The sequence below is a fragment of the Haliotis rufescens genome, unplaced genomic scaffold, assembly GCF_023055435.1.
Source record: "Haliotis rufescens isolate VD_foot unplaced genomic scaffold, xgHalRufe1.0.p SCAF_7, whole genome shotgun sequence".
Lineage (NCBI taxonomy): Eukaryota > Metazoa > Mollusca > Gastropoda > Lepetellida > Haliotidae > Haliotis > Haliotis rufescens.
Genome location: NW_025964361.1, coordinates 56,719,282 through 56,741,987, shown reverse-complemented (window position 1 = coordinate 56,741,987; position 22,706 = coordinate 56,719,282). Strand labels below are relative to the sequence as shown.

The window sequence follows — 22,706 nt, the reverse complement described above, 5'->3', positions numbered from 1 at the left end:
GCGACATTAACAGTAGCAGTAGCAACAATGGCGACATTAACAGTAGCAGTAGCAACAATGGCGACATTAACAGTAGCAGTAGCAATAGTACAACTTTGTTTGTGTGTGTGTTTGTTTTACGCCGCATTCAGCAATATTCATGCTATAAGACAGTGGTCTGTAAATATTCGAGTCTGGAGCAGACAATCTAGTGATTGACATCCTGCGCATCGCCCAGAGCAGTTGGGATACGATGACATGCATCAACCAAGACAGCGAGCATGACTACCCCGTTTCGCTATCGCGGGCTCGATAGTGTGTTATTATTTCTTACACGAACCGCTTACACTGAGAACCATGGACTGAGAGGCCTACATTCTGAATAAAAAAATATATTGATTTATTGTAAGGTGGTAAATAGACAGGAGATAATCGCATACCCCAAACATGAACGCGGGTGTGTAAATACAACCGTGACATGTTCTGCGTGAAAGATAAGCGACAAATAACAGTTGGACAACGCGTGTTTATTTCCTGCTTGCTTGCTATTGAAACGAGTTATAACACATACTGGCATTGCTATGCTTGAGCTCCGCAAGGCGAAGTAAGTTGCCTCCTCTATTTATATGTAGCCTAGCTTCATTCTCGACCTCAGAGCAAACGCCACGATTCCTGGAAGGTTCTGTATTTCTAAGACTGTTGCATCACTGAGTTTTGAGGATACGGCTGCAGAAGATGACCCAACTACTGCAGAAGGAAAGGAAGCTTTACAGTGAAATTTTCCTAGACTCAGACAAAAATGGCGATGGTTATCTAAATATGGAAGAGCTTCGCGCACTGTGTAAGACACTTGGGTTTAATTTGGACAAAGACAGAATTTATGTGAGTATAAATCGTGATTAGAGTCCCGTGGAAAGAAATTAAGTTAAATCAATATATCTCGACAGAGGGGGTCGCATGGTCACAATGACCCCGAATATCGATTAGAAGTGATCAGGTGGGTATGTTATGATCTGACTTGTTCATATCGAAGATCGATTCGGTGTGATCAGATTAGTCTGTCATACAACCCTGAAACAAATATATCCAATACAGCCCATGCAAGTCTATAATGTTTGGCACGATTACTGCAGTATCAGAAAATGGAGAAAGTCTCTGGGCTCCTTTTTTAAATATATTTAATATATATAATTCAACTGGTTTTTTCTGTAAACTATGTTAATTTCAGAGACTAGATGCCAGTCTATTATCAGTTGGGAAGACAAGTACATAGTTATGATCAGACAAGATCCCGTCGAATATCGATTAGAGGTGATCAGATTGGCAGACTAATACCTACAGGTATGACCTCACTAGATCGCAACCACAAGCGTCGATTACACGAAATATAAAATAGTCGCATTGAAAAGATTCGTAGGGTTCCACAAAATACATATCACAGCGTCTATTGTAGCACAGGTGTGTAGTGTTTCTTTCAATGTTTTGTACCTGTACAAAACCTCCCGACACAGCAAAAAGGGATGGAGCTAGAGAAATTGTGAGGGGGCGTGTCAGCACATCAGTCACAGACCGTTACGTCTCCGCACGTCATACAAACTTTTGCAGTCACTGCTGCCAGATCCGATGTTTGAAACAGTGACCTTGGGACGACTATTCAAACCTCGCTACCCACTGAGTCGCGAAGGCCTTGGTGTACAATACGCTCGTTTTAAACACTGTAAAGGCAAGAAGGAGATAGTTGCTGATCCGGTTTGAGTTGTCTGTTCTCGTTCGTTACACACGTGCCGCACATATATCGCAGAAACCAGGTTGTGTTTGCACGATTTGCTCATTGTTGTTCAAGCAGGTTAATTCTTTGATTTTTGCGAAATTAAGACTTCAATTTCTCTAAACTAATATGTTTAATTAGTCGATGTATTTGTAGACTCAAAATGAAATAATTACAAATATGTGTATAAATTGGCACTAATTAGCTGTATTTGAACAAATAATATTAAATATAAATTGAATACTATTACCTTGAACGCGTTCGCACAATGAACAATAATCACAATTGCCACTCTTCACCGAGCTTCTTTTATTAACAATTCCTTGATACAAATCTATGTTAAATGGGTTTTCAAGTGTATCACTGCATATTTCTTGGCCAGACTCGTGCTAAGACCCCTCGAAATACCTCGTTATACAACCACCTCAGTGGTCTAGTGGTAGAGCGTCTGACCGGAGAGCGGAAGGTCCGGGGTTCGATTCCCGTCCGCGTCATACCAATAAACTTATGTGATACTTGTTGTTAGCTGGCTTAAAGAGACTAAACCTAGGACTGGTCGGCGCGGAGTCAGTATACAGTGTCTGAGTGGGGTATTCATGTTAAACTGCGGCATGGTATCTCAGTGAGCTAGCACTATAAATCGGCATCAGTCCGGACTAGGACAAGCAGACACACACGCACGTGCATGCACGTCGCTATATAACATTAGTCCCCATTTCACCTGACCTCGTTATAATACCCGAAACTCCATTTACCTACTCTAACTATACTCTATATGCAAATTTCAACACTAAAACTTCTGCATGTATCCTGATACAGTTCGCATTATCATATAGAAAACAACATGGGCTTGTTCAAGCTTCAAAGATCAAATCAAGGTAAAATGTGAATACTATTGAATACTGCATAAAAGTGTAGGCTAACTGCAGACTAACTTTAATCCAGATTTCTGATACATAACTGCCGAAATAGTTGATTATTGAAATCAGCTTCAGTTTGAAGGGGTTTCGGAGATGTTTACCGACAAGACAGTGACACATGGGTATATGCATGCGTCAAGGGTCAAGTAAAAATGCATCAAGACCTGTTAAACGTGGGTTAACATCTTCCCGAGGCGAGTGAGTGAGTGAGTTTGGTTTAACGCCGCTTTTAACAGTATCGCGGCGTGATGCAATAAGTTCAAGGATGGATGCTCACTGACAGAGTGCAGTTTTCACCCAGCTTAGAGAAACACATTGTCTCCGAAAAATTTGTATATAATAATATGTAAAGTTTTAAATTATCAAATTAATAAAAACCAATTATATCAAGCGACATGCATGTATAAATGAACACCCCCCACCCCAAAAAACCAAAACTGTCGCGCAGATTTCGGTCGATTGCAGGATTTGCAAAGCATGTGCAACGCCATCTCGGGGTCAACAGATATTTTCCAAATCTTTTCATGTTTTTAATCAAGGTGCTCAGGTGATGTGATGCACTTTGCGATGAAAGACCCTTTTTATCCCAATATAGATCTTGATTATTGATCAGATCGTCTTGACTAGGCGTCGCCATTTTGTTTGAAGCAAATATAAGCGACACAAGAGGCGGAATCTGATTGGTCAATAGGAGAGGCATAGAAGGGACACAACTCGTAATAACCACTGGTGGCGCTACGATCGAGGTTAGAAATTCCAGCCTAGTGCGGTAAGGGCTTTAACTGGACTTTATGGTCAGTTAAATCCCTTGCATCGGGAAGATGGTGGGTTTAAGCCTGAATGCAGATTATTCCTGTTTGGGCGCTAAAGATCCGGGTGAGAATAGGTCTTCAGCTGCCCGTGCTTGCCATAAGAGGCGACTAACAGGATCGGGTGGTCGGCTTGCTGATTCGGTTGAATCATGTCATCGTATCCCGATTGCGTAGATCGATGATCATGTCAATCACTGGATCGTCTGATCCAGTCTCGATTATTTACAGACCGCCGTCATACAGTTGAATATTGCGGAGGTCGGCGTTAAACAACAAATAAACAAACAAAGCCCTGACAATCATGTACATATACTGAAAAAATAGCTACATATAAGAGTTTCCGTGTGGTTAAAAATGGGATTCGAAATTCATGTATAAATTTCGATATCTTCATATGTGGGCAGTAGGGCTGGGACGGGTAGTTCGGGTACTCGGATCGGGTGGGTACTAATCGGCAAGTCTATCATATTTGGCATCACTAATTATCAATAAATATAAATCTCATGGGTCCTTTATTACATTTTATAACTGTATTTTAACAACTGTTTTTTTCTGTAAATGTTCACAATATGTTCATTTCAGAGTCGAGATGTTAGTCTAAGAACCGTTCTACAAGCTCGTAACAGTGTTTCGAAATATCGCGTGATGCGCCTAGCTCGTAATTCTACTCCACAACTAGGACTTTGAAAATAGTTTGTTTTAAAATAACTGTGCAGACCAGGCCAGGACACATCATGTTGTGAAGGACACATGCATCGTGAACACATCCTTAATATAAATGTGCGAAAACGGGTCCACCGGAAGGGTTCGTTAAATCTCCAAACTCAGTCACTAACCAATGTCAGTCACTGGATTGTCTGATCCAGACTCGATTATTTACAGACCGCCGTCATGTAGCTAGAATATTGCTGAATGCGGCGTAAAATAACAAACAAAAGATAGTTCATTCCTAGTCTAGAATGGCAGTACTGATATATTGTCTCTTGTATCCGCAGCGTCTGTTCAATGACCTTGATAAGGATGCTAACAAGCGAGTGACGTTGGACGAGTTTCTGGCAGCTATGCCGGCCATTGAACCACGTAAAAGACTGTAAGTCCTTGTTATTATACCTCTTGAAGTTTCCAGTTAAATACCAAACAACACTGGTTTAAAATAGCGTTTTGAAACAGTAGGATTTACACGTGCAACGGAAGAATCTACCACCGCAGAACAGGCTTGGGTTTGACGAAGTGCACGTGGAGTTCCTGGACACACACGACACTAGAACAAGTGACAACCACATCAGACAACCACACCATATCACACAACAACCATATCACATCACCCAACAATCACACATCGCCACATCACACAACAGTCACACCTCACCACGTCATACAACACAGCTGGATTAGTGCTGAGTGCGGCGTTAAACAACAAACAACAACATCGTACAACAACCACACAACAATATCACATCACAAAACAACCACAGCATATGACACAATAACCACATCACATCACACAACAACCACATCACACAACCACACCACATCACACAACAATCAAACCTCACCATATCACACAACAACCACACCACATCACCGAACAATCACCGAACAATCACACATCACTTCATCACACAACAATCACACATCACTTCATCACACAACAATCACACCTCACTACATCACACAACAATCACACCTCACTACATCACACAACAATCAAACCTCACCATATCACACAACAACCACACCACATCACCGAACAATCACACAACAATCACACATCACTTCATCACACAACAATCACACATCACTTCATCACACAACAATCACACATCACTTCATCACACAACAATCACACATCACTACATCACACAACAATCAAACCTCACCATATCACACAACAACCACACCACATCACCGAACAATCACACAACAATCACACATCACTTCATCACACAACAATCACACATTACTTCATCACACAACAATCACACCTCACTACATCACACAACAATCACACGTCACTACATCACACAACAATCACACATCACTTCATCACACAACAATCACACATCACTACATCACACAACAATCAAACCTCACCATATCACACAACAACCACACCACATCACCGAACAATCACACAACAATCACACATCACTTCATCACACAACAATCACACATCACTTCATCACACAACAATCACACCTCACTACATCACACAACAATCACACATCACTTCATCACACAACAATCACACATCACTTCATCACACAACAATCACACCTCACTACATCACACAACAATCACACCTCACTACATCACACAACAATCATACATCACTTCATCACACAACAATCACACCACACTACATCACACAACAATCACACATAACTACATCACACAACAATCACACCTCACTACATCACACAACAATCACACATCACTTCATCACACAACAATCACACCTCACTACATCACACAACAATCACACCTCACTACATCAGACAACAATCACACCTCACTACATCACACAACAATCACACCTCACTACATCACACAACAATCACACCTCACTACATCATACAACAATCACACCTCACTACATCACACAACAATCATACATCACTTCATCAGACAACAATCACACCTCACTACATCACACAGCAATCACACATCACTACATCACACAACAATCACACATCACTACATCATACAACAATCACACCTCACTACATCACACAACAATCACACATCACTTCATCACACAACAATCACACCTCACTACATCACACAACAATCACACATCACTACATCATACAACAATCTCATGTCACTACATCACATAACAATCACACCTCACTACATCACACAACAATCACACATCACTTCATCACACAACAATCACACCTCACTACATCACACAACAATCACACCTCACTACATCAGACAACAATCACACCTCACTACATCACACAACAATCACACCTCACTACATCACACAACAATCACACCTCACTACATCATACAACAATCACACCTCACTACATCACACAACAATCATACATCACTTCATCAGACAACAATCACACCTCACTACATCACACAGCAATCACACATCACTACATCACACAACAATCACACATCACTACATCATACAACAATCACACCTCACTACATCACACAACAATCACACATCACTTCATCACACAACAATCACACCTCACTACATCACACAACAATCACACATCACTACATCATACAACAATCTCATGTCACTACATCACATAACAATCACACCTCACTACATCACACAACAATCACACATCACTACATCATACAACAATCACATGTCACTTCATCACACAACAATCACACCTCACTACATCACACAACAATCACACATCACTACATCATACAACAATCACATGTCACTACATCACATAACAATCACACATCACTACATCACACAACAATCATACATCACTACATCATACAACAATCACATGTCACTTCATCACACAACAATCACACCTCACTACATCACACAACAATCACACATCACTACATCATACAACAATCACATGTCACTACATCAGATAACAATCACACCTCACTACATCACACAACAATCATACATCACTTCATCACACAACAATCACACCTCACTACATCACACAACAATCACACATCACTACATCACACAACAATCACATGTCACTACATCATACAACAATCACACATCACTACATCACACAACAATCACACATCACTTCATCACATAACAATCACACCTCACTACATCACACAACAATCACACATCACTACATCACACAACAATCACACCTCACTACATCACACCTCACACATCACTTCATCAGACAACAATCACACCTCACTACATCCCACAACAACCACACATCACTTCATCACACAACAATCACACATCACTACATCATACAACAATCACATGTCACTACATCACACAACAATCACACATCACTACATCACACAACAATCACACCTCACTACATCACACAACAATCACACCTCACTACATCAGACAACAATCACACCTCACTACATCACACAACAACCACACATCACTACATCACACAACAATCACACATCACTACATCATACAACAATCACATGTCACTACATCACACAACAATCACACCTCACTACATCACACAACAATCACACCTCACTACATCACACAACAATCACACCTCACTACATCACACAACAATCACACCTCACTACATCACACAACAACCACACATCACTACATCACACAACAATCACACATCACTACATCATACAACAATCACATGTCACTACATCACATAACAATCACACCTCACCACATCACCGAACAATCACACAACAATCACACATAACTACATCACACAACAATCACACCTCACTACATCACACAACAATCACACCTCACTACATCACACAACAATCACACCTCAATACATCACACAACAATCACACATCACTACATCACACAACAACCACACATCACTACATCACACAACAATCACACATCACTACATCATACAACAATCACATGTCACTACATCACATAACAATCACACATCACTACATCACACAACAACCACACATCACTACATCACACAACAATCACACATCACTTTATCAGACAACAATCACACCTCACTACATCACATAACAATCACACCGCACTACATCACATAACAATCACACATCACTTCATCACATAACAATCACACCTCACTTCATCAGACAACAATCACATGTCACTACATCACACAACATCACACCTCACTTCATCAGACAACAATCACACCTCACTACATCACACAACAATCACACATCACTACATCACATAACAATCACACCTCACTACATCACACAACAATCACACCTCACTACATCACACAACAATCATACCTCACTACATCACACAACAATCAAACCACATCACACAGCCACACCATATCACACATCCACGCGACACCACACAACATCACACCACACAGCCACACCACATCACGCATCACAACCACGTCATCACATCACATAGCCACGCCATATTACACAACAACCACACCACATCATATCATTCAAGCACACCATACTACACAACAACCACACAACCAAACCACATTACACATTTTACTTAAACAAACGTACCTCTCGATACCACACAAATACATAGATGATATTCCATGTGTCGGAGGGAGGGGACACATGGTGTGTGTGTGTGTGTGTGTGTGTGTGTGTGTGTGTGTGTGTGTGTGTGTGTGTGTGTGTGTGTGTGTGTGTGTGTGTGTGTGTGTGTGTGTGTGTGTGTGTGTGTGTGTGTGTGTGTGTGTGTGTGTGTGTGTGTTATACCTCCTTTCCCTTGTCACGAGATGAGAGAAACGTGATATATTACAAGACACGTGGAATATCCTATTTATCATATACTTTTTGTGTAATTGTCTACCGGAAAATTAAAATATAACACCCTGAAACCTGACACCCAGGGACCTTTCACTACCCATTGTAATTGCCTTTTTAAAAGTTGTTCCGTGTTTGCCAAATCTTATAAAATATAAAGTAATAAAATATATTTGAGGTCAATAAATTACTTTATTGTACATTTGGATACAAATTCAACTTCAACAAAAAGTATTCTGGAAATCTATGAGAACGTTGTTGAAAGCGAAAGCATACACGCTAGTCAAGTAACAAAATGGCGCTTTGTGAAACGAACACTCTCGATTGACGAGTTAAATGAGAAATTTACAGTTTATAACAAGAAGCAGTTTTAACTCCATTAATGAGCATCTGTCATCATGTTGTCATGTTAATTTCGGAAATAACGTTAATAGAAAGTCAACAGTATGCGTATCGGCTAGACACTTACGACAAAGGGGAGATAATTTGCGGGGAGGTAACTCTTGTGAGACAATAATTTCGTCAAAGGGTGAAGTATCAAGTGCAATGAAAATATCACTTTTATCATCTTCATAAAACACAGTCTGAAGTATATAATAATAGAGGTTGAAAGATTAGGGGGTGTTAATGAATATTCGATGCCAAGAAATGTCATTTGTCGGAGTTAGCCGAAGGTTTTAAATGGTAAATTTCCGGTCATCGAACACTAACCCACCAAAATCTGAAAAGAAAAAAAATTGTTTATCTCCTAAGAAGAAAATGATAAATGAACATAACAATACTATCCTATATTTGGATTACTAAGATCCGGGTTAGAATTGGTCTTCAGCAACCAATGTTTGTCTTAAGAGACGGGGGGCACGGGTGGCCCAGTCGTCTAAGGCGCCGCGATTCGCTGTGCAGAGTTGCGTCCCTTGGGCACGCCAGAAACCTATGATTGTGGGTTCGAATCCCGGTTCGCCCCGATTATGTTTCTAGGTTTGTCAGCACCATACCCGTGCTCGTGGGTTTCACCGAAGTGGTAAACGTCTTAGACCTGCATCACTTCGGGCTTTCCTCCCACATTAAGCTGACACGCCGTGATATAACTGGAATACTGTTAAAAGCGGCGTTAAACCCAACTCACTCACTCACTCACTTAAGAGACGACTATGCTTGTTGTGGGAGTCGACTAACGGGATCGGGTGATCAGGCTCGTCGACTTGGTTGATGCATGTCATCGTATCCCAATTTCGTAGATCGATGCTTATGATGTCAGTCAATGGATTGTCTGGTCTAGACTTGATCATTTACATCACCATCATATAGCTGGAATATTGCTGAGTGCGGCGATAACAAACGAAACTAACTGCCCTATTCTGATTTAATGACAACCAGTTATACTGATGTCATGTCTGACTTTCAGAAGCGCACGCATGCGTCGCCTGTTCCAGTCTTTGGACAAAAATGAGGACAAGAAGATCTCACCTGAAGAACTGTCTGGGGTACTGCAATCAGATGGTGTTCCGCTGTCAACCACCGAGATCAATGATCTCATTTCAGAGGTTGACCGGAACGGAGATGGAAAACTAGATTATGAAGAGTTTTTAGAGTTACTGAACAAAAAACAGTAACCCGCTACAATAATATGTCAGGGGACCCCGTTTATTCTACATTGTGCAGTTCAGACGTGAAGAACTTTTAATATAAGATAGGAATAACTTTTTGAGTGTTCACCCGATAACGGAGCTTATGGAAGGCCGAAAACTTGGATTTTAAGTATGCGTAGTCCGTGATGCGAAAAGAATATTTTTCAATTGATTTTAAAGAAATATTTCCATGTGCCCGTAGTGCGTGATCCGAGCGCTCTGATTGGTAAATATCCTCATGCGCGTTTGTTATGGTTGGAACGCGGACCAATCACAGCACTCGACGCCATTGTGCGCGGAGATTTGTTGTTTACTTCCGTGACCCACAGCCGCGACTGAGCCAATATTTCGATAAAATCACCCGATATTGGTAATAAATTGAAAAAAAATGAAGGTTTGTGGCATGCAGGTCGTATGTGGAGGGAGGTGGGCCGGTATTGTGAACATGATATGCATACATTTCCATTTTCAATATACAGCCGATTTCAACTTCGGCCAAGATGGCAAGTGACGTACCTTGTCTATTTATATAGATAGGTCCAGTGTTTCAGTTATACAACCTGCTTCAGGGGCCTGTGCCTTGTGTGTACATAACAGGCTTCTCCACTCCAGTATAACGACATCTGATATCTACTCTACTGTATAAACATTGCCTCCTACCTGTATAGGGGCGGTCGGGTAGCCTAGTGGTTAAAGCGTTCGCTCGGCACGCCGATGACCCGGGTTCGATTCCTGACATGGGTGCAATGGGTGAAGCCCATATCTGGTGTCCCCCGCCGTGATATTGCTGGAATATTGCTAAAAGCGGCGTAAAACCAAACTCACTCACTCACTCCTACCTGAATATATACTTGTCAACCATACTCTGAATATCAAAGAGACCACCTCAGTGGTTTAGTGGTAGAGCGTCTGACCGGAGAGCGGAAGGTCCGGGGTTCGATAACCAGCCGCGTCATACCAAAAGACGTTAAAAGATGGTACTTGTTGTTACCCTGTCTGGCGCTCGGCATTAAGGGGCTAAAACAAGAACTGGTCGGCTGGTATACTGTGTCTGAGTGGGGTATTCATGGTAAACTGCGGCATGGTATCTCAGTGAGCTAGCACTATAAATCGGCATCAGTCCGGACTAGTATAAGGAGCCACACAAACACACACACGTACATGCCCGTCGCTATATAAGTGCAATAATCTTGGACGCGACGTTAAACCCCATTTCACCTCACCTCACCTGAATATCAATTGCTTGATAACGGTGTTAGAACCTACACCGAAACGTCGCTCTTATTTGCAATAAAGAAGTTGTTCATCCATAAATTTTATCCTTACTTAGTACTCCAACTTCTAAATAGGAAATAGTTTGCGTACGGGCCAGACACTTACCAAGCTCCTCCCAGTGCGTGACACCTTCGTTACACTCTCGATAACATCGCTGCCACCAGTGTGGGCGCGGCCATTACAACAATTTTGAAATTTGCCCTCTAACCCCAAATTTTGTGACGTTTATACTTTTCTATATGTCTTTGGGAATGCCATCATAGTTCATTTTGAAAAGTTTACGACTGACCATGTTTTCCAGATGAATTTACTTAGTTTATTGTTTTAATAATCAGATTGGTTCGAGATTGCAGACTAACGGAAAATCAACCAACTTCAACCTTACTATATCAATAACACGACAGTTTTAATGAAACAGAAATTCAAATTGACAAACAAAGAAAGTAATTTAGCAGCGATAAGTGCAATCGGCGTCACGACAGTCGTCACTTGTTTGTAAACATAACGGTCATTCGGTTGCGAGTTCAACTCCAAGCATTGTTGTGGCCACCTATCACAGTGGGGAGTTATGACTGGTGGCAGCGATAGCATAGAGAGTTCCGCGAACGGGCTATCGCTGTGAGAAGCTTGGACACTTACGACAAAGGGGAGATAATTTGCGGGGAGGTAAGATTTTATATATTATATCATATTATATTAGATTACATATTATCATCATCACACCATAAAACCAAATATAGATTTTCAACAGCGGTCCTCTTCATCCTCAGATGACCCGAATTTCAACTTCCACATTGGTACTGCTACTTATGAATCATAAAAACAAACTCGATGAGTCTCGCCATTACGGACGTATAGTTGCAAAACGATTACGAAAGATATTTACTTGGTTTTATTTGTTAGAATAATGGTTTAATATGTATTATTCACAATTACGAAATGCGTTGATAAAGTCTCATGTCGGACAAAACTTCAAGTTAAAGAGTATTTTGTCGGTCGCTCTGGTAAACAAACCAGGGAATTATAAGGCGTTTGATAATTGTAATGTTGTACAGGACAACCGTATAACACAATTCACATGATTTAGAAATACCAAACTTATCATTTAGGAGCCTATCACATTGTTTTATGAAGGGTCAAAAACCATTGTCCATTTCAACTTGTTCAATCTGACGTTGTCAGATTCCATATGTCATGAATACAACTCAACCATATTAATTAGACATATGATAATAAAGGAGATATTGTGAATCTCAGGATCATGTTATTTTTTTAAACAGTCTAACTAAATGAAGGCTACATATAATTCCCATCATCATCAACATCGTCGTCGTCATCATCATCATCATCATCATCATCATCATCATAATAATAATAATAATTTAATTAGACTGTCCAACACACTGTCAGTGGATGCCCAGCTTTGGCATAAACACAGTATCTTAAACTTATCTTAATCTTATTACCGTCTTCGCCATGCTTGTGGTTTTGACACAGAGCTCCATCCATGGTACGACCCAGAATATGTAGAGGGCGTCATGGAAAATGACAAATACACAATTCTTTGGAATAGGCCCGTTTACAGCCTCAGACGTATCCAGGCCAACAAACCTGATCTTGTCCTTTTTGATAAATCCAATGAAATCATTTATATTATTGAATTTTCTGTCCCTTTTGACACTAATGTGATTGACAAGATTGAGGAAAAACATGGCAAATATACGGACCTCGCTTTCGAAATGTCACGCTTGCAGCCCAAGTACGAAGTTGTCCGGAGAGCGGAAGGTCCGGTGTTCGATCCCCGACCGCGTCATACCAAAAGACTTTAAAAGATGGTACTTGTTGTTACCCTGTCTGGCGCTCGGCATTAAGGGGCTAAAACAAGGACTGGTTGGCTCGGAGTCAGTATACTGTGTCTGAGTGGGGTATTCATGTTAAACTGCGGCAAAGTATCTCAGTGAGCTAGCACTATAAATCGGCATCAGTCCGGACTAGTACAAGCAGCCACACACATACATACACGTGCATGCACTTCGCTATATAAGTGCAATAGTCTTGGACGCGACGTTAAACCCCATTTCACCTCACCTCACCCAACCATTACTCTGAATCATAAGCACACATTATAACAACGTTACATACAACAGTGGAATACGCTGTGTAGTACGAGCACCGCCATCTGGTGCTACACTAGACCAATACACACACAGCAGGCCTAATCCGGCCTTCACACATACACTTTGTTGGTTTGTTTGTTGTTTAACGCCGTACTCAGCAATATTCCAGCTATGTGATGGCGGTCTGTAAATAATCGAGTCTTGACCAGACAATCCAGTGAATGACATCATGAACATGTCGTCATGTAGCTAACATATTACCGTCTTATAGCGGACACGTTGGCATCTCATAGCGGACATATTGCCGTCATAAGACGGACATAATGCCGTCATATAGCGGACACATTGCCGTCATATAGCGGACACGTTGCCGTCATATAGCGGACACGTGGCGTCATAAGACGGACATAATGCCGTCATAAAGCGGACACATTGCCGTCATATAGCGGACACGTTGCCGTCATATAGCGGACACGTGGCGTCATAAGACGGACATAATGCCGTCATATAGCGGACACATTGCCGTCATATAGCGGACACGTTGCCGTCATATAGCGGACACGTGGCGTCATAAGACGGACATATTGCCGTCTTTTAGCGGACACATTGCCGTAATATAGCGGACACATTCCCGTCATATAGCGCACACGTTGCCGTCATATAGCGGACACGTAGCGTCATAAGACGGACATATTGCCGTCATAAAGCGGACACATTGCCGTAAAATAGCAGGCACATTGCCGTCATATAGATGACATATTGCCGTCATATAATAGACACATTGCCGTCATAAAGCGGACACATTGCCGTCATATAGATGACATATTGCCGTCATATAGCGGACACATTGCCGTAATATAGCGGACACATTGCCGTGATATAGCGGACACATTGCCGTGATATAGCGGACACATTGCCGTCCTTATGGGAAACAAATCAGCTGTCATCCATGTTTTGTCGTGACAGACCCAACGTGAATATATATTGTGTTATCAATAGCTGATAGCCTTTCTTTATCTCTACACCGATAAAGCCTAAACTACACAGAGTACAACCGAGCATACCGGCTATTGTATAATCGCCGGACCCAATTAGCTGCCTTTTGTTACATCCGTCCGAAACTATCCTTCATCACCGACAGTTGAACATTGACTATATTGAAGCTTGTGAGATCAGCAGGAGTTTACAATGTCCCATCTGACGAAACAAGAGAGGGATAAGTACATCAAGATGTTTCTGGGGGTGGACTCGAATGGCGACGGCTGTCTCAACCTGCCTGAGGTCGGCGCACTCTGTTCAGCTCTCGGCTATCGCATGTCCCGGTCGAGAATTGTGGTGAGTTCTTTCGTCTCGATATTTTCAACACATCCTTCAGGCACTGCCTCCCTCTCTCTATAATCCACGTGTCTCATTTGTCTTTATGTTAAGCAATGGCTTATCGAAAACAATACACAAAATAGGAGTCAATTTGCTGAGTCTGTTTGTTTGTTAAACGCCGCCATATTACAGCTATATGATAATCGAGTCTGGACCACACAGTCCAGTGATTGACATCATGAGCATCGATCCACACTAGGGGGATACGATGACATGCATCAACCAAGTCATCAAGCCTGACCACGAGATCCCGTTAGTCGCCTCTTACGACAAGCATAGTCGCCTTTTACAGCAATCATGGGTTGGTAAAGACCTATTCTACGGCGTTAAACAACAAACAAACAAATCATAATGATACCTGTGCCAGCGACCATTGCTAACGCTATTGCCGCCCAATTTGCTAAAAAAGCAACCCCAAAAACAAGTAAATTCTTCAATCACCCTCCAACATTTCAAAACATTATCAAAAATCACCAAAACTATCATTCGTGACCAACTCGTGTTATTCCGGGACAAGCTGAATAGCGACTCGTGCCCATCTCGTGGCCATTTTTGTGACCGGGTTCCGTCTTAGCGCAAACGGGCATACCCAAAACAATTGTCAACTCGTTCCGTAATGGTTCACATATATTTCCCCACATATTATATATAATTCAGATGCAATTTAAAGCACATCAGGACATGTGGAATTATACAGTATGATTGAACACATTTAACTGTGTCTTGGGTATATTTTTAGATGAAAGACATATGTAAAATCAAAAATTATTTCTGAGGGATTCTGGACGAAGAACTTGAAATCATACGCGCATTCTGATTTGTTTGTCGTATTTTCGCACATAACATTCATAGATAGGGGGACGAGTCTTCTTGCAGGTTACGGAAAGGGGCGAGTGGTGACGAATGTAAAACTTTATATAGATTACAGCGGCCGAAAGACCACTTAGAGACGTGAAATCCCCGTTGGAATCCTTTGATGATGCAGGACATTTAGCTAAACTTGGTTCAACCGTTGAACTGGTATTATATTGTTCAGCTACTGCTGCTGTACATAACACGTATAAGTGTTAAGGAATATTGCTTCTTGAGTGAGTGAGTCGGGATTAACGCAGCTTTTAACATTATTCCAGTTATATCGCGGCGTGTCAGCTTAATGTGGGAGGAAAGCCCGAAGTGATGCAGGTCTCAGACCACTTCGGTGAAACCCACGAGCACGGGTATGGTGCTGATAAACCTAGAAACATAATCGGGGCGAACCGGGATTCGAACCCACAATCATAGGTTTCTGGCGTGCCCAAGGGATCAACTCTGCACAGCGAATCGCGAATTAGACGACTGGGCCACCCGTGCCCCCTATTGCTTGTTGACTATACTTTGATATGTTATATTTGTTCATTGTATAAAATAAATATATTCAACTATCTCATATTCTTCTTTACCTTATTCTACAAGGACGTGTCCACTGTGTTTCTGAAGGGTCAGCTTATTACTTCTCTGATCACACTGTAGACGAAAGGAACTGTAGACAAAAATGGGCGCCCCGAATGAACCATGAACTCGAAGCCACGGGAAACCTCGAGTACTCCGTAGTTCGAAACAGGGGGTGTCGATATTAGGTCCTAGTGTATGTATTATGTCTGGGGGATGAAGTCCCAGCGGCTATATCGAGATTAAGGAGTTAACGGGATTTTGCTGAGCTATTGTTCATCTAATCATGTATAATCTTTTCCTGTATATTCACATACAAGTGTATTGATTTTGATGTACAAATCTAAATAAACCCTCTCTACTCGTATTACGACACAGCTGTCTGTTCTGAACGCACTGCGCAAATTCTGCCCATGTCCATGTTTACCGGTGTTAATCATTAAAAAGCTTGTCGGGATGACTCAGGACATGCAATGATCATGATCGCCTGGATCAGTCTATCCCTGGAGTGATTGTTTGTTTGTTTGTTTGTTTGTTTGTTGTTTAACGCCGCACTCAGCAATAATCCAGCTACACGACGGTCTGTTCTAATGGACCACACAATCCAGTGATTGACATCATGAGCATCGATCTACGCAATTGGGATACGATGACATGCACCAACAAAGGCAGCGAGTCTGACCTCCCGATCCCGTTGGTCGCCTCTTACGACAAGCACAGTCTATTCGTCACGGATTCTTGAGTGAATAAGTGAGTGGGTGGTTTTGCGGCCCGTGACGAATGAACGATTAAACTACACTATGAGTCATGTGATAACGTTATACTGTGATAATGTGAATCAAGTATTAACAGGGTTGTTCAATTGAAAGTTTTAATCCAGAAAGATTAATCAATTCTGTTTCTATCCAACGTTGAAACGCGGGTGTTATTTATCAGTACGATTAAAAGGATTGGATTCGTCCTTGACACCGTGTCTTCTATGTGATTCATGTGTCCTTAGCTACACGGCTGTATCCTCTCTGTACCACCCTCTGTACCACCCACTGTACCACGTCTAATACAAATCATCACGTTTCCTTCAGGCCCTGTTCAACACTCTCGACGCAGACAAAAACTCCAAGGTGACCTTGGACGAGTTCCTGGCCGCCATGCCATCCGTAGCGCCCACAGAGAGGAAGTAAGTGTTCCCCTACAGTGTGAGTTCTTGGTTGCCATGCCAACCATAGAACTCAAACAGGGAAATTAAGTGATCTCTTACAGTGTTAGTGAGTTCCTGGTCGCCATGCCAACCATAACACCCAAAGAGAGAAAGTAAGTGCCCCTTTATAATGTTAGTGAGTTCCTGGTTGCCATGCCAACCATATCGCCCACAGAGAGGAAGTGAGTACTCTCTGACAGTGTTAGTGAGTTCCTGGTCGCCATGCCAACCATAGCGCCCAAAGAGAGAAAGTAAGTGCCCTCTTATAGTGTTAGTGAGTTTTGTCGCTTTTAAAACAAACACATCCCCGAAACATATTAAATGGTCGATCACTAACATAAAACATACGTTGTCAATGTGGTGGTATACTATGTTGTACTATAATGGTTTATTTTACACTGCAGGTGCGCAAACCTCAGACGTCTCTTTCGCAGCTTGGACACAAACAAAGATGGCGTCTTGTCAGTAGACGAACTGTCTCGAGTTATGGCTACTGCTGACACCCCTCTATCTAGGGAAGAAACAATGCAGCTGATAGCTCAGGTCGACCGGAACGGAGACAACAAACTCAACTATGAAGAGTTCGTGGAACTGATGGAGACGAGTAGTTCAGAAAACAGCCTCAACAAGCAGTGAACACAAACGTATATACTCTTCAAAAAAAGAAACTTGACACTGACTTTCAAAATTTAATATAATGCGATTGTTTCAAAATAGGACACAGAAACCATAATTTTTACACTGTTGGAAGATCAATGTACACAATGTTCAAAACATAAATCGTGTCACCTAGACGGACACACGTACACGATACAGTTAATGTCACAGGGGTACAGAAAATTTCAGTATCGGTTGTGCCCACCACGTGCATCAATCACCGCTTGACACCGACGACCCATAGATGCAATCAAGTTGTAAATAACACGCTGTTGGATGTGCTGCCATTCATGCTGAAGTGCATCAAGAAGCGCCGGAAGTGTTTGGGGCGGTGGATAACCCTCTGTTGGAACCAAAGCAGACGGTCCGCCAGATGACGTGGGGTCAATACATGACGTCGAACAGGTCTTCGTGCAAAAAGTCCAGCCTCCCTCAGTCTGTTGCGTACCGTTTGATCTGATATTCTGCGTACCCCAGGGATCTGTGTGGTTGTAGACGTGGCTGTGGTAGTGCGGTCTCGGAGGTGTCGCAGCCGGATGTATCGATCTTGTGCTTGGGTTGTCACCCTTGGTCTTCCTGACCTTGGTCTGTCGTCAACTCTGTTGGTGTTGTTGTATCGGGTCCACAGTGCGGAGATTGTCTGTCTGGATACGCCAAAGTGCCTGGCCACTTCTTGCTGAGTTGCTCCAGCTTGTAATCTCCCAATGGCGTTGTTCCGTTGAGCTTCCGTCTTGGCATTCTGTCACCGCCTCTACTGCCGTTACACGGACTGTATGAACAGCCGTTGATGTGGATTTTTATACCCATTCAGCAGTGGGCCTGCATGCCTAAATGCAGGATCCTGTGATGTACGTTTTTCACAGGCGGTTGCGTTTGGATGAAGGTGTAAAATTGATCCCCAAACGCTACTTTTATGTGCTTTGCATGTGTTTTCGCGAATTATAGACACATCATCTTTCTGTTTGACTGATTTGGTTCTCATTTAATGTAATTATTTTAGATATTTGGCAAAAAGTGGTTTTACATCTATGTCAAGTTTCTTTTTTTGAAGAGTATATTACAAAAAAACATAAACAAAATACATTTATGAACATTAACAGGAATAACATAAATAACATTCACATAACGATATCAACAAACAGAAACGCCAAACGGGAACGAAAGAAACATTAATAACCTGGCGGAGTATCCAAGACACAGAATATTATTTTTTTTATCGGGAGTTGTTACCGTTCAGGAAATGAGTTGTTACCGTACAGGAAATGAGTTGTTACCGTACTGGAAATGAGTTGTTACCGTACTGGAAATGAGTTGTTACCGTACTGGAAATGAGTTGTTACCGTACAGGAAATGAGTTGTTACCGTACAGGAAATGAGTTGTTACCGTACAGGAAATGAGTTGTTACCGTACTGGAAATGAGTTATTACCGTACAGGAAATGAGTTGTTACCGTACAGGAAATGAGTTGTTACCGTACAGGAAATGAGTTATTACCGTACTTGAAATGACTTGTTATTGTACAGGAAATCTAGCTCCAGCCTACTTGACAGAACTGATTCCACGTTACAAGAATGTGCGCTCCCTGCGGTCCCAAAATCAGCTCCTTCTAACAGTGCCACGTGTGAAGACATCATCATTAGGCTTGCGATCCTTCGCCTACACAGCAAGCTCCAAGTGGAATGAACTCCCTCTCTCCATAAAGACATCCTCATCACTCTCCTGCTTAAACACCCCCATCAAGACCCACCTGTTCAAAAAACACTCCCACTGACTATAAGTTTCATTGCAGCGCACAGAGCACTTATGCACAGCGGATACTGCGCTATACACATGCATATATTATTATTATTATTATTATTATTATTATCATTATTATCATTAAATGAGTTGTTACCGTACAGGAAGTGAAGCTTCAGAACAACGTGGAACGAAACCTGTTGTTTTGTTTATTATTCATCCCCGTGCATTGTAGACTCGCTACTTCGTTATCCCCAATTATATCAGCTCACGGACGAGTATGAGGCGTTGCATGAATACGTAATCGGTAATATTCAAAGGGGGCACGGACCGCCCAGTCGTCTAAGGTGCTGCAATTCGGTGTGAAGAGTTGCGTCCCTTGGACGCGCCAGAAACCTATGGAACAATCCCGGTTCGCCCCTATTATGTTTCGAGGTTTGTCTGCACCATTCCCGTGGTCGTGGGTTTCATCGAAGTGGTAAACGTCCGAGACCTGCATCACTTCGGGCTTTCCTCTCACATCAAACTGACAGCGTGATATAACTGGAATACTATTCAAAGCGGTGTTATTCCCAACTAACGCACTCAATTATCAAAGGGCATTTTGCCAAACAATGGATATGTCAGATTAGATAAACGCCTTCGACCAGCTGAGCTTATCCTTATCCTTCCATTTTAAAGCTGACACGCCGTGATATAAATAAAATACGTTAGCGTTGTCGTGAGATGGCCGAGATTTTTCCTATACGACGTTAAATTGTATCCCACTCACACACTCTCATGGTTACGTTCTATGGATGTGTTCACTTACACCAACATGGTAAGGGTGAATATGATTTTACGCCGCTTTTAGCAATATAACATAATCTTACGGCGGGGGACACCAGAAATGTGCTTCACACATTTTTCCCATGTGGGGAACGAACATGGGTATTCGACGTGACCAGCGAACGCTTAAACAACTATGCTACCACAACATGGTTATAAAACCTGCGAGGCGGCGACAATGATACAAAGGACACATCGTTATCAGCGACAACAATACCAACCACCACAGACAAGAGGCATACAGTAGGCCGCATACCTGTCCGCCAAGCCCGACACACACTGACACTCGACTCGGTCAAGTGGCCAGTCAGGGGACACTTTTTTTTATCTTTAACTCGGGTTATTCCGGATGATTCATCAAGATAACCAAGTTGAAAAGGGAGCTGATGAAAAATAAATACCATTGTCAATGAATATTTTCAACAATTTATACTTTGTCAAATGTACCTTGATTATTGGAACTCGGGTTTGGGTAGGAGGAATTATCATATATTTATTCCAATGCGTGTCTGTGTGACTTGAAGATTGCACGTCATGGCGCGTATTTATGTGTTTGAGTGCGTTCGTGTGTGTGTCCTATGTAGAGTGAATGAGGTGAAAATATCGAGTAATCCGGAATTCGACTTATCAAGATTCAGAGTAAGTAAGTGAAGTATATCTTTCGCTACTTTCAACTGTATTTGAGCTATATGTCGACGTGTCGTCTCAATGTGGAAAAAAGCCTGACGTGAGTCGTACATAGACCTTGGGGACAATTCCAAGAACACATGTATGGTAATGCAGGACAAGAATAATATAGAAAATTCTGGGATTCGAACCCAAGATCACCAGATCCTGACACGACTAAGGGAAGTAACTCTGCGCACTGAAGCGGTCGCCATTACACCCAACAGTGATATAAACTACAGGGCGATGAACACATGTATGGTTATGCAGCACAAGAATAATATAGAAAATTCTGGGGTTCGAACCCACGATCACCAGATCCTGACACGACTAAGGGAAGTAACTCTGCGCACTGAAGCGGTCGCCATTACACCCAACGGTGATATAAACTACAGGGCGATGAACACATGTATGGTTATGCAGCACAAGAATAATATAGAAAATTCTGGGGTTCGAACCCACGATCACCAGATCCTGACACGACTAAGGGAAGTAACTCTGCGCATTGAAGCGGTCCCACGGTGATATAAACTGCTGGGCGAAAGAAATTATATCACTTGTATTTGACCAAAACATTACAAGCGTTATCAAACGTTACTCGGCTGAAAACAGTCCCCGAAACAATGCCAACGTAAGGTCCAAAACACAACTAAATGAAATCAAATACCTCCCCATTTCTTTTGAACACCCTCGTTTGCGGTTTTAGTTTTTTTAAACTTGCTGGTTTGAATTCAATCAAATGGAACCATTAATACCTTCCACTTCCCTGTACAATCATAAGCATAAGCATAATGTTCAGTACAACTGACTTACTTACTGGCTGTTATGGGAGCTTAGAAATATTAAAAAATCAATACAATTCTAGTATTTATAAACACCGGTAACTCGA

At 41.9% G+C, this 22,706-nt stretch overlaps 2 protein-coding genes across 2 annotated transcripts; both read left to right on the top strand.

Annotated features, from left to right (window-relative positions):
- The first annotated feature begins 520 nt into the window (after positions 1 to 520).
- On the top strand, positions 521 to 11,215 carry LOC125376153 (16 kDa calcium-binding protein-like). Its single transcript, XM_048387968.1, has 3 exons — positions 521 to 861; positions 4,475 to 4,569; positions 10,312 to 11,215. Exons 1-3 carry the CDS (start codon positions 715 to 717, stop codon positions 10,517 to 10,519), a joined length of 450 nt encoding a protein of 149 aa, XP_048243925.1. The 5' UTR covers positions 521 to 714; the 3' UTR covers positions 10,520 to 11,215.
- A 3,512-nt stretch (positions 11,216 to 14,727) lies between these two features.
- On the top strand, positions 14,728 to 18,699 carry LOC125376130 (calmodulin-like protein 5). Its single transcript, XM_048387848.1, has 3 exons — positions 14,728 to 15,261; positions 17,814 to 17,908; positions 18,334 to 18,699. Exons 1-3 carry the CDS (start codon positions 15,115 to 15,117, stop codon positions 18,563 to 18,565), a joined length of 474 nt encoding a protein of 157 aa, XP_048243805.1. The 5' UTR covers positions 14,728 to 15,114; the 3' UTR covers positions 18,566 to 18,699.
- The last annotated feature ends 4,007 nt before the right edge of the window (positions 18,700 to 22,706 follow it).